At 43.7% G+C, this 13771-nt stretch overlaps 1 protein-coding gene across 5 annotated transcripts in view; it reads right to left on the bottom strand.

The window, feature by feature from the left end:
- Positions 1 to 13426, bottom strand: part of PAMR1 (peptidase domain containing associated with muscle regeneration 1) — a 90766-nt gene extending 77340 nt beyond the window's left edge. For 4 of the 5 annotated variants that reach the window (XM_090032939.1, XM_090032938.1, XM_090032936.1 and 1 more), the window contains exon 1: positions 13254 to 13426. In XM_090032939.1, coding sequence (XP_089889065.1) covers positions 13254 to 13326 — 73 coding nt within the window. In that variant the 5' untranslated portion in view covers positions 13327 to 13426. Of the gene's footprint in view, positions 1 to 13248 lie in introns of all 5 variants that reach the window. The other variant, XM_090032937.1, reaches the window with a different exon arrangement.
- Positions 13427 to 13771: the final 345 nt, after the last annotated feature.

The following is a 13771-nucleotide window of genomic DNA, read 5'->3' on the forward strand; positions in this document are numbered from 1 at the left end:
AAGCAGTAAAGCAGCAATCACTGTGCTTCAAGAGGGTGAAGTCTCCCTGACACCATCTGCTGTTGTTCTCGAGAAGCTGGGATAAACAGATCATCTCTTTCTGCTGCCTGTTTAACATTCAGTGATCCTATCTACAAACCACCCAAGTGCCTTGGAATCATGAGATCCCAGCTCTCACTCTCTTTCTCTCTCTTTCTTTTTCTTTTTCTCTCCAGGCATAGCTTTCTGCACCTGGATTTTATTAGTTAAGCTTGAGTTAGGTTTCCCCAAATACTCAATTGAACCAGGGTAATATCGTAATTGTTTTTGTTTGTTTTTCCTTGCATAGCTATTATCCATATACTTCATAATAAATAACTTTTATAGTCAAACTAGTGGTAACCAGGTGTATTTTTCCTTCTCTGCTTCCCCTTACCCACTTGCTCTGCAGCAATGCTTCTTTTACCTAAGCCAAAGATCCCTGTGAAGCCTAAAAATACTGTGGTGTCTGTTCATCGAGAGACTACTACTACTAGGACAGTTAGGGCAAAAGATTGGGATGTGCTGAGTTTGAGACACATAAGGGGATCAGCTTGTATAGGCTGATTGACCCAGTTTGGCTCAGACATGCCCTAATGAACTGAATGCTGGCCCATGAGGGTGTCAGCTGGGCACACAGCTGGATTCAGAGGTATTCTGTTCACCTGTGTGCTTGTGTCTGAATGCATTTTATTGTTAACTTAATGAACTGATTCCTGGCATATGAGGGTGTCAGCCTGTATATGCTGATCAACCCAGCTGGGTCAGGTGTGTCACATTAATCTCTGTGTCTGTGTATATATAGATGACTGATTTGGTGGCTGGAGGAATCTAGCCCCTTTGAAACAGAGTCTTGTGAGATAGCTTCATTGGGGGTGAGGACTTGCAGAACGGAGAAATACAGCTGCATATAGAAACACAAGTAACACAAGAAGCCCATTGATAGAATTACAAAGACCCTAGAAAGGTACCCCTAATAAATGAGCACACCCCAAAGTGATGGGTAAATCTGGTAACAAGACCTGAACCCTACCAATTCTCTGGTACCAGAAGCTCTGTAAAAGCCATGACATCAAAGAGCAAAATTTAGATACTGGGCTGTAAGCAAGTGTGTGAATGTATGCCCCCCCCTCCCCCACCTACTCTGCAGTAAGTCTAAAGTAACTCCCTGGAAACCAGTTAACACAAAGGCTGGATGCCCCCCTGCTGCTCCCTGCTTTTTGTGACTTAATCTTAAAAACTGGGATGATGGAGTGTTATAGAAATAAAGATGTTAACATTTTTTCAGAGACTAGAACAGGGGTAGAATAAGATGATATTTATATATGTAAATTAACCTAATAGGTGGACTAGCACCTAGTTCTTAATGTCTACTAAGAGTATCCATGAAGGCAGTTAGAGCAGAGTAGCCAGTGGGCACATCTTCATATTCATTAATGTGCAGTAGTTACTGCACATTTAATTTAGTACTTACTTAATTAAGTACTAACTACATGCATAGTAACTGGAGTTACTGTGCAGTAGCGCTAGCAAATGCCTCTTCAGTGATCCTACTGCATAGTAGCCTAATAATACTGCAATAGCGCATTAGCACTGTCAGTGCTGTGACACGCTACCATGAAGTGTTATTAGGCTACTGCACATTAAGCATCTCATGTGGATATGCTCAATGTGTAATAAATTCACACCCTCAGTTACATATCATCATTTTCTCCTGTAAACTTGTCATTCTCTACAATCTCTCTAAGGCTGAGCACGGATGAAAAAGTAAGCCTTTGCTCTCAATTTCTTTTTGCCTCAGTTTCTCTATCTGTAAAAATGATGCTTATAGATCTGCCTTCATCCCACATGCTCCAGAAGTTTATCACAGATAAACCTGTGTATTTGGTGAGGCAGAATAAAGGAAATATTGCCTTTGTGCTGTAGCAGTTTTATGCCAAAACTCCAGGCATGTCAAACTTTTACCAGCACCCAAACTCTACTACAGAATAACAAATGAAGCCTTGAGGAACACACAAATGCCCTGGCTTTCCAGGCCCAGGAAGTATTTGCTTTCTTTTCTCTCTCTTTCCTTCTTACCTAGAATTCCTTTCTCGTTTGCCTCAAATATTCATTTTTTCATCTTTACCTATTCTGAAAGCTGTCTGCCTCCTCCAGCCAAACAGTATGTTTGTGCTGGCCAGCATAGTATGCAGCAGAGGAACTGAAAAGTTTGTAATTTATTAATCACATCACCATGACACAAGAGTATCTGTTTTTCCCATCACCTGGATGGTCTGGGCATATGCATGACTCACTCACCTTTCTTCTTGCCAAACCTCAAATGCAATGCTATCCAAAAACTGCATGACCTCAGAGAACGAGGTGATAAAAGCTCCACAAGAAATTCTTTTATTAGTACTAAAGAGGGTTCACATTGGAGGGGTTGACAGAAATATTGTTTGAAATTAACTGGAAATGCAACTGTCCAGAAGTTTAGCTTTAAAGAACCTTTCTGAAAAACTCTTGGTAGAGAAATGACATCTCCCTTAGAACTCACTAATGGCACTGAAATTTTTGTGATCTTTCTTCAAATCTTTACAAATCAGTTTAAAAGCGCTTGCCCAGATAATAAGATCTAACATAAATAGGGAACGGTAGACAGAATACTGGCATTTTAAATCAATGGTTCAACTTATTACTAAAGCTAGAGAATAGGGAGAATGTAGAGCTCTATAGGACTTAGAATGTGGTACAGGCTGGATCCAACTCTTAGTGAAGGGGTAAGACAAGAGTCTACAAGGAATAGAAAATGACTGGTCAGCAAAAAAGGTATGATGCTGGGATCAAGTGAGGACTGCCAAAAGTCAAGCTGCGTTAGAGCTTACAAAGGAAATTAAAACAGATAGTAAATGGTTCCTTGGTTATATAAGTAAAATAAGAACAAGGAAAAAAATAGGTCTCTTAAGCAGTGAGGATGGGATAGAGATTAAAAATCATACTACGCCTCAGTTTTCAATAAAGATAATGATGATAAACACAGGGACATATGCAGGATAGCTAATGGGAATGAGAGGATGGAAACAGAAATTACTACAACCAAATAAAACTCACCACTTATGAGCTCAATGTACTCAAGTTTGGAGGCAAGATCGATTGGCCAGAATCCTATTTTACTTTAAGTTCCCAAATAGCAGTTAGGCATTGTCCATGCCCTCTTCAGCCTTTCTTTGGAAGCTTGAACCCTGAACAGCTAAGAGAGGGAGATATGTAGAGCCAAGAGGTAGAAAACAAGCTAGTGGGGTATGTGCCTCAGTTCAATGTCTGTTTCTCTTAGAGGGAGGAAACACTTGCTTCCAGGGGGGCAATAGCTTCCTCCCTGGTCACCCATTATTTTATCCAGTGAACATGTGGTGTATGTAGATAATGTAGTGGCTCTGCTTCAAGAGGAAGACTGGAGAACAGTCTGGAAAGCACCTAACCTAGAGCACTGTATAGGAAAATTGGAGAGATGAAGGTTCAAAGCTTTCTAGATCATAGGGGCACCTAAAATGTGGGTCTTCTGCTTCTTATGTAGTTTCCCTCACCACTACCCTATTGGACTAAAATACTGGATGCCACCTCCTCCTCCCTACCAGTTTTTGCCAGGTTACCCAGGTATGCATGTATACAAAAACATAACTATCTAACTAGAATGTAGTCTAGTTCACAGTCTACTTCAGTGGGTCCCAAACTGACAGATTGTGCACTTCCAATTTGAAAGATACAACCTTAAGTACCACCAGCAAAATGTTTCAGTTCAACCTTAAGTACCACCAGCAAACTTTTGTCATATAAAGTAGTTATAATAACTCTGTCAACACATACCACTGACAGGTTGTCTATGTACCTAACACCACAGATTGGGAACCGCTGGTCTGCTTCACATGTGCAGTAGTTGTGTACTTGCACTTGCATATCCACAGTGTACATAGGATAGAATCACAAAATATGTGTAAAAATGACAGTTATGCGACCTGCATATTTCCTGAACCATTGCTGCTACAGCAGCACCCCAACACTACTGCACAAAGAACTACATAAGCTAACCTATTTAATTTAAAAGTAGGCCTGAGAACAAACACAAAGAAAACTGGCCATGAATAAAGTTTGTCTGGGAACTGGAGTAAGTTCTCTAATCACCAGAGAAATAAGCTGGAATTGCTTTCCCATAGGAGCGGTGGGAGAAAAAAAAAACCCTAAAAATTTTAGGAAAAGAACTACTGTCATTGTTGTAATAGTAGGAGACGGGACTTGATGACCCACAAGCTTCATCTAGCCTTATGTTTCATGTTTCTAAGTCTCTCCATTGACATCAGAGCGAATAGGAACGAACGCCCAAATCATAAGCCTTTCATCCAGCAGTGTAACTACATGGGGGTCAGATGGGCACCTGCCCCAGACACCAAGTTAGGAGGGGCACCAGAATCACATTCTATGCCCCACAGAGTCCACATCCTGGCAGTATACCTCCGCTGGGAACTGCAAAACCGTCCCCAGCTGCTGCTGCTACTGCCATTTTAACAGCAACAGTTGGACTGGGCAGAGTAATAATCAGGGGCAAGAGTTCAGCCAAGGATTGTTTAGAAGTTCCCAGCATGGGTAAGACTCCTGTACCCCCCGCCACTTGTTACTTGTCACTACTTGCCACCGCTGTCTTATGGCAGTTACTAACTGCAGTGAAACACATGTGTAAACGCTAACCCGGACGTAAATTGTGCCCAGTCAGTCCAGGCAACAGAAGGCCAGACTCCTGCTTGCCACCTAGCTACAAGGCACCACTAATTTGGCACTCTGCCCAAGCCAGCCCCTCTCCTGCCTGATACCACTACCTGGAGCCTGGGACTGATCCCCAGAGCTTACTGCCTACCTGGGCCTGATCTATCACAGCTCAAGGTGTTGCTGCCCCAGGTGCACGTATAAATGCTGCACCCAGGAGCAGTGTACCCTGGCTTAAACTGCTCTGGAGTTTATCTCTTTTCATTAATTGCATGTGTAGATGCACCCAGATTCTCTTTAAGCAAATACATAGACAATTCTGAAAATTCCTTTAATGCATGAGTAAAAGGACGCATCATCCGAGTGTTTGAACAGGAGGCCTCTTGTGTTTGGTCTATTCCAATTTCTGTCTCTGATTTGCTGTATAATCACCAGGGATCTGGATTTTCCATTTCTCATGGAAAAATGCAGCTTTTCCCCTTTAAAAGAGAAAAACGTGGAATTTCCCCTTTGAAGTGGGAACCTGTGGGTTTTCCCTTGTCCAGCCTGCAAGTTGCTGCTTGGGGCTGGGTGGAGTGGGGGAGGGGCAATTGGAGGCAGGAGGCACCACGTGCCTGCAATACAGCCAGGCAGGGTGGTGGAGAGCAGCTCCTGCAGCTGCTTGCAGTTAGGTTGATGTAGGAGGCATAGGATGTGTGTGAGAGCACTGGCAACCCACTGGGGATACATGGAGGTGGGGGTCACATGCCCCCCCCCACACACAGATTTCAGTGCCTCAGTTTATCTGTCTACAGAATGAGAGATGGGATAAGGCACAGTTCATTTATGTAAAAGTTGCTTTGGGAGTTGCTGTGCAAAGTGAATTTTTTTATCATTCAGAGTAAGCTAGAACAGATAGAAACATTTTTAAATTAATACAGAAAGTATTTACTATATCTGGATGATGTCCAGTCAATTCATGTTCCACCAAAATTAGTACACCTTTTTATTTCATTTCATTTCATTTTTACTGCATCATACTTATTAACAATTGGTCTCCTGCAAAGAGAAAACTAAACCCTGGATTTCAAGGAACAATTTTTAAAATGCTCCCTAGTGTAACAACATTGAAGTAAGGTATTCTCATCTGAAACAAAAATAGCACTGATGGAGGTGAAGGCCAGCGAGCTGTGATGAGCCTTCTTTCTCTGTGCCCATATCTGCACTCATTGTTTTTGATTCTGTCTTTGTTTTACTCTGTTGTCCTTTTACCCTGAAAATTTGCAGTCTTGGGCCCTGCCCTGGTACTGTTTCAGGAGGGTGGTTTGGGGAGGGGGGTTAGTAGAACAAATATTAAAATCAATGAGAGCCCTGGACATACTGCAAATATAGGATTTGTCAGCTTTCAGAGACAAAGAGACAGTGGACATAATCTTGGCCCCATTGAAATGGTTAGTGAAACCCTCCCACTGCCGTCAGTAGGACCAGGCTGTCATTTATTATTTAGCGGTCTGTGCAGGAACTTTAAAATCCCAGCTCTAAAACTGGTGCTAGGTAGTTCACTGTGATTATTAATTTTGGATTCCTTAGACTTTGGGTACTCATCCTGAGAAATTAAGGGCCCTGATTTCACCTGCACCTCTTACTGACTTCAGCTGGAGCTCAGTACCTCTGAAAATAGGCCCTTTTAAAGGAATCTCAAGATGGACACTCAGAAAACCAGGCAATCCAAATAACTTATAATGTCCTCCTTTATTAATCTCTTTTTGCCTCAGATTGAACAAATGGTGTTTGTAATAGCCATAATACCATAATTTCATTGATATTGAATGACATGGAAGGGATCATATGAACTTAAAAATATTTCTGCAAAAGGTCTGCCTGTGAATCTTACTTCCAATGAAAAGCTGACATGAAATATTTCCCTGTTTTTCTCTGCTTCCTTACTTTGTATGTGAATGCATCTTTGTAAATACTCAATCATTGTTTTGCCTGGATACTCAATTAATTAGTATGTTTTTCTCTAATTTGTGGGTGTTTTTATACAACTAAAAAGGAGAGAGGATAAAAAAAGGAAAAGTGCTTATAAAAAACACACCAAAGCTGACAGAGAATTCAGGAACAAGTGAAGTACTTGATATTTTCTTAATAGATTCCAGGTTAATGCTCTCTGTTTAATTTATCAATGTACATAAAGCACTTGGAAAATGAAAAACACTCAAAGTGCTGTTATTACTAAACAATATAAATTGTTATCATTTTTTAAATTCTGAAGCTATTATCACTTTCAGCTGCTGGGTATTTTTAAAGTGGACTGAACCACCAACAAGAAACTTTGCATTTAAGTATTTTTTTAAACATTGAAAAAATTGCCAAGTGCAAGGTTGACCAATCTGCAATACAAGTGGCACAGGCAGATTCTGTGTGTGGTAAGGCTGTGAGAAACTTTTGGTGGTGATTCGATTCAGAGGAGGTTCAGCCCAATTCGGTGGCCAAAACTCTGAATCCAAATTGAATCAGGGGACCAATTTAAATGTCTGAATTGATTCAAAGCTCTCCAAATCTTCAGAAAAGATTTGGAGAGCTTTGATGATCCGGGCAGTCCCTGGTGGCTGCAACAGGGAACTGCAGCCAACTCTGAGCTGGTAAGTACTAGGGGTTGGGGAAGAGGCTGGAGGGGACCATGGGGGGGACATCTGCCAGCCCCCCCAACTCCTGCCCACTTCCCCCCTCCCCCCCATGGCTTCCCCTGCCACCCCAACTCCCAGTACTTTAAAGAAAAGCCACAGTGGTCACAGGGTGCTGCTGGATGGGGGGGCAATCCCTGCTGTTCCCCACTGCCCCATGCTGCATGGGGAGCTCTGCATGAGCCTCCCAACCCCACCACTCTCCCAGCTCCCCTATGGCTTCCCCACCCAATCCAGCTCTGGCCCTATAAGAAAAAAAACCCAAGAAATGCCCCAGGACTCACTGCTCCTACAGCAGCCTCAGGGCTTCAGGGACTCCCCCATGTGGTGTGAGGAAATGAGTGTCAGTGGGGTTCGCTCCCTACCGGCAGGAGTGGTGAGTCTGGGGCTTTTCTCGGGGGAGGGGGGCTTCTTAAAGGGCCTGAGCTGGCCTGGGTGGGGCACCCATAGGGAGGCTGGGAGAGTGAGGATGGGGGTTGGGGGGCTTGTGCAGAGCTCTGCACACAGCATGGGGCAGTGAGGGGCAGCAGGGATTGCTCCCCAACCAGCAGCACCCACTGACTCAGGGCTTTTTTTTTTTAACAAGAGCCAGGCCGGGGTGGGTGGGGCAGCCATTCCTGAGGCTGGGAGAGCAGGCAGGGGATGAGCCTGGCCTGGCTGATTTGGTAATTCATTTGAATCGAATCGGGACAGTGATTCAAATCACCGAATCGAATCACTGTCCACTGAATCAGCCGAATCTGAAGTGAATACTAGCTGCTTCGTGCAGCCCTAGTGTGTGGCACACAGCAGATCAGGAAGGGGATGGGCAACACAAGAGCAGATTGTGCAAGAAGCAGAAAGCAGAGCAGGTATTGGGCAGGGAGCATAGGGCAGGAAGCAGAAAGCAGAGCAGCCAATCGGGCAGAGGAAGGGGATCAGAGTGACACTGTGGCTAGAGACAGATATTCAAAAAGCCTGAGCCTGAGTTGATTAAATCTTTGCAAGTTAGTCTAAAATCAGTTTTGTAACCAGACAGACATGCCTGCAGTGGCTCAGGCTAGAAGCTGGGGAGCACTAGAGCAGCCCTCTCTTCCCTTGTACAGCACTGAGTGGTGGGAAGGGGCAGGGGCAGGGGCATGGCCAGGCTCTGGCAGGATGCTCTGGTTAGCCTGGCAGGGAATTGATAACAAAGTTTATCACCCCATTATAAAAATAACAGAGGGACATTACCAGCTATCTGTTGATTCTACCTGCTGATTCAGCATGGACCCTAGCCAGCATGTGGTCTGCTAGCTAATACACAGACACTTCTCCACAAGGTAGAGGGGAGGGGGGAATTCCTACTTAGCAGGAAGTGGTGAGGAGAAGAGGAGGGAGCAGCCTGCAGTCTCTGTGGAAGCTGTAGCCAGGGAACTGAGAGGAGAGGCCAGTCCTGTTGTGGAACAGAAAGCCCCACCCAGCCCAGAGAGCATGCTGGGAGGCTGGAGGAGTCTGATTTAACTTAAACCAGCAAGGGGTCTGGGACAGATGTTACATAAATTGGTTTGACCCAAATCAGTTAAGTCTGACACTACATTCAACCAGATTTATTTCAAACCGGTTTATTTGCACTGAACATCTGTTCTGTTACAGATTTAAATCAGTTTCTGGTCACTTAAGCCAGTTTATGTGTAATGTCTGTCCCTAGCCTCAGGGAGGGTGTTGGTATAAGTTGTGACACACCTGCCTTTAAAAGGTTGTCTCCCTTCTGGACCAATGCAGGCTGGTAAATTTGTGGTTGGGGGGGTGGGGGTCAGATGCCTTGAAGTTGGAGGCTCTGAGCTCTGTCCTTTCCTATTGCCGTATTATTCTGAGTAGCCACAGTATTCAGAAAAGTAACAGCCAGGACATTCTAAGCAGGCTACAGACTCATTCCATTACGCTATGTATGAACTCAAACTAGCAAACAGCATTACCCGGCTTAAACCCATGAACTTCCCTTGTTAGCCAGATTATCATAAACAAATGTGGGGAAAAAAACCAAAACAACTATTTCACCTTTTCCTCTCCAGCAACGAATGGAAAGATTATGAGTTCTTGAGTTTTTGTCTGGTCATAAACAAAAATTCCAGTGTGTTGCTTTGTGACATGTTACTCTATAAGCTACCTTAATTTGCCTTTACCGATCGTACAAAGCAAATACCTCCATAAAACAAAACACAAAGCCAAGTAAAAGTCTGGAGAAAGTGATGTTGTTAGAATATGCCTGAGAGAGGCTTTCTGTGTGCTGGGGCTGGAAGCAGTCAATGTAGGAGGTATAATGGTGGGACTAGTATATAAACAGCATAACCAGAATATCTCTAAGGTTTTCTGGTGTTCAGTCTTCAGTGCTGACATAACTCTACTTTGGTGGTCAGTAAAAATCCCAGCAGAGTCTTCCTACACAGTACAGTCTTGTAGAACTCAATAATCTTCAGCCAATATTGCAACTGTTCAAATCCAAGTTTACCAACGCTAATCCCACAAATTCCCCTTGTATAATGAAGAGTGCAGTGTTGTACAAGCATCGTCCATTGCCATTTTAGGGGCAGTTAGGTTGAGGCAACCACAGCAGGCTGGCACTACACTGTGGTAATTCCCTCTACGTGAAACTTCTCAGCTCCTTTCTCCCCACATTTCAACAGCATCCCTTTGCCCAATAGTAAATTTGATTAAACCTAACATTACCTCTTCACATGAAAACTTTCTAGAAGACAATGAGGTTTTTTTACTGCATTTACCCAGATTTCCTCTTTCCCGTAGGTTAGGTGTGTCACAGATCAGGATCCCATGCTATATATGTAGGCCACAGAATACATGCCTCTACCACAAAGACATCTCCAATACTTTCCTACTCAGAAAACATCTCCTCACCCTGCACAGCCAAGTGTCCTGTGTAGATTTGTATCTACCATGCAAAAATATAACCCATCTACTACATTGATCAGGATGCTTTCAGCATCTAAAGCACCCTGGGGATCAGTCTGCCCATGACCCTCCACTTCTTACAGCTTCTTCAATTACTTTCTTTTTGGCAGCGTGCCATCCTGTGTTTTTGTGAAATAAGCCTGTGATGATGTAAAAGAGTGAGGCAAGAGGTAAGGCCAGGGCTACTGGCCTGACACAGCAGAAGCTATAAGAGAAGGGAGTGTCCTCTTTTAGAGTGGAAGGATTAGGGAGAAAGCTGGTCATTGAATGGTAGACTTCATCTGTTAGGGGAATTGATTTGATGGGGGGGGGGGACGGGTTATGTTTGAATTATGAACTGTGCAGTGAAACAGTGATCTGAAATGGGTGGGGATATGACACTGGGTCCTTCAGGGCTGGTGTGAACCTGCCAGTTCCCACACTGCTGCTCAGATCTTGATCTAGACCTGGGCTAATGGTCCCCAGCACTCCCAACCCTAAGTGGAATTGTGGAAGTAATATGGGGGTGGCAGGCCTGACAAAAATGCAATAGTTGATGCAAGCATTTGGGATTATGAGCCTGTCAGAAGCGAGACTTGCAGCTAGACGTCAGGGGGAAGAGAACTGGAGCTGGGAGCTGCTGATCTAGGTGCAGTCCTGAACTTTCCCAAAGCACAGGAAAGGCTGAGAGTTTGGAGGCCAGGTTTTGGTAATTTCATTCTACAGAGGGGAACCAGGGACAAAGCTTCTCCATGACCTCAAAATCAGTAGATGTTTGGGGTAATAGACTTGGAACTGAATATTTATGATGAATTGCTGCCCAGAACCTTTAGAAGCACCTCAAGAGAATTGCTTATAAATAATACCACCTGCATGGAAATAACACACAGGTGACCAGAATATCTGTGAGGTTCCCACTCAAGCATTTCCTCTTCGTTGTTCTTTTGGGAATGTGGGATCCTCTCCCAAACCAGAAGCCCCTATGACCCCTGCTCCACTCTGTGGAGCTAAACTATTCCACATTAAGGCTTCTTTCCCTGACTGCTGCCCCTGGCAATCTTATTATCCTGTAGAGAAAGTGTTTGAGTTTGCTATCTCAGCACTACCAGTACAGCTGATACTGATCCTACACGGTGTGAGATCCTCATGGACAGAGCACAGGGCACTGATGAGCTGTGGAAGGATCATATGATCCTTTTCTTTCCAGAGCTGACTTTTGTTTCCTACACAGTATAATCCCAGATTTCATTTTTAAAAAGAAGTCAGTCTCTAGCTTTTTGTGAAAAGTCAGAAAATATAAGCCAGTTGCTAAGACTGAATGCATCTGGGCACTGCTTCTTCAGCAGGAGGCTAGGCTGGGTAAGATATGCACACATTTCTTTTGGGAAATATGAGTCAGTTACATATCAGATGCATTCCAAAAAACAACTCCCTAATCCTTTCCCCTCCTCCCCCCCAGCTCCTGCCCTCAAACCCTCAGGCAGGACCCACACAGAACAGTGTGATAGTCTTGGTCAGAAATTGTTTACATCTGCGGGGAGGAGGCACAATATTGTTTTTCAGTCTGCCCCAGTGTTATGGCCATTGTGCTCTTCTGAATATACCTACTATTGCTGCACGGCAAACTCCTTTCTTGGATAAGGAACAGCTGCCATATAGGGAAATAATGCACTGCAGCCTCAGTCAGCACTGTAGATGGGGAAGCCTCTAGGTTAAATGGTGAAGAAAAAGAAGTGACGTACTTAGGAAGGAAGGAGTGGATGTTGTGGATCCAGTAGATGACACTTCTACTAATGAAGCTGAACATTTTGGAGGGAGTTCCCATTGTTAACATTATGAAACACAAAACTGGCACAGTGTATTCATCCTCCAACCTTGTCTACTCCCTTGAGGGCATCTCACAGGGCAAAGGAGGTAAGAGTATACAGATAACACAGAAGGAATCCATCCTGGTTTTATCTCTCCCCACAGAGATGGGGGATGATCCTGGGCCACTATCATTAGTGCTATATTATTTATCACTATTGCAAGCTGCATTGTCTAGATCGTTGTAGTATTTATTTTAGACTTTCCATTCACCATTGTTATTTTTTAAAGAGGGACACCTTATTGGAAATGTTGCTGTCACTGGTCTCTCACATATGCAAAATGAGAGATTTGGAAGCACCTAACCTCAGCTAGTTTGTAAACTTCTCCAAAAAGCAGTACAAATTGACAGGCGTTAATGTTTGTTAGTAGCTTGATCCACTTTACAGTGTAAACCGTGAACATTCTTAGGGAAAAAATCATAGTAAATTTACACTCTGATAGAAGGGCTTATTGTTTCTGTAATCTTATCAAGAATGAACTGTACATGCTGGTTCAGTGGAAACCAAGAATTTACATTCAGCTTTAACAAGGTTTCCCCTTTGAAAAAATAATATTGGCAGAAGTAAAGCCCAGATTGGAAACAATGTGTGGCTTTTGTTTTCCTTCTTTCCCTCATGTTTTTTCCCCTTCATTCTTGGTGTTGGGGCTGGAAAGGAAAGTCTCTCTCTTGCCAAGCCAAACAAATTAAGTTTTACAATTCAGAGTTTAAAATGCCTCTTTTTGTCATCATTTCCTTAGCATGGAGTCTTAATAAAAGAAAGCAGTAAGTAGGTGAAGTGATTGCAGATCCTTTGCTTGATGGCCATTGGCAAGCATATCCAGCCAGTTGTTTCTCTTTAAGCCCATTAAATTTCTCTGGAAATTATCCTAGACATATTCCCTCAATGCCAGCAAAATAAATAAATAAATAAATAAAAGCCCCTTCCTTCTATGATTAACATTGCTCCAGATCTCTCTGCTTCCCATGACACAGTGTGAGATCAAAAGCCCCTGACCACACTAAAAAGAAGGGATCCATTCAGTCCTGGAGAGAATGCGCTCGCTTACTTACAGTACCTCTTGGCAGGCAGGAGATGAGAAGGAGCTGGAAGAGTGTAAGTCCTATGTGTGTCCAGGGGGCTAGCTCCATGTTGCCCAGGCCAGTACAACCGGGTGACTGCTCAGGGAAGGAAAGCAGACAAGCAGCTTTTACTGGGACCTCACCAAGTCCAGGCTGCGAGGGATCTCGGATTTCAGACCTCGGCTCACTCCCATCATCACCAGAGGGGAACTACCTTCAAGAGACTTCTCAGACGTCCAGAAGCACGACGTCACCCCAAACCTCTCCAGCTACTGCCTTAACCCTTTCTGGGCTCCATTTAGTAAAGGGCTTATGGGGAGAGTCAATAAGTGGGATTAATGCTCAGCACACCCAGGATGTTTTTCATCCCCAAAGGGAAGACATCCCTTGGAATCATTCCCATTACTGCAAATGAGTCAATGATTCCTGTATCCCCAGTAGGAGACCCTTTCCAAATGTTCACAAGGTTATATGCTGGTGGAATGATGCATATTACTGAAGGGCTGGGTATGCA

Source organism: Crocodylus siamensis, chromosome 2 (assembly GCF_052110815.1).
Source record: "Crocodylus siamensis isolate JL-2025a chromosome 2, ASM5211081v1, whole genome shotgun sequence".
Classification (NCBI taxonomy): domain Eukaryota; kingdom Metazoa; phylum Chordata; order Crocodylia; family Crocodylidae; genus Crocodylus; species Crocodylus siamensis.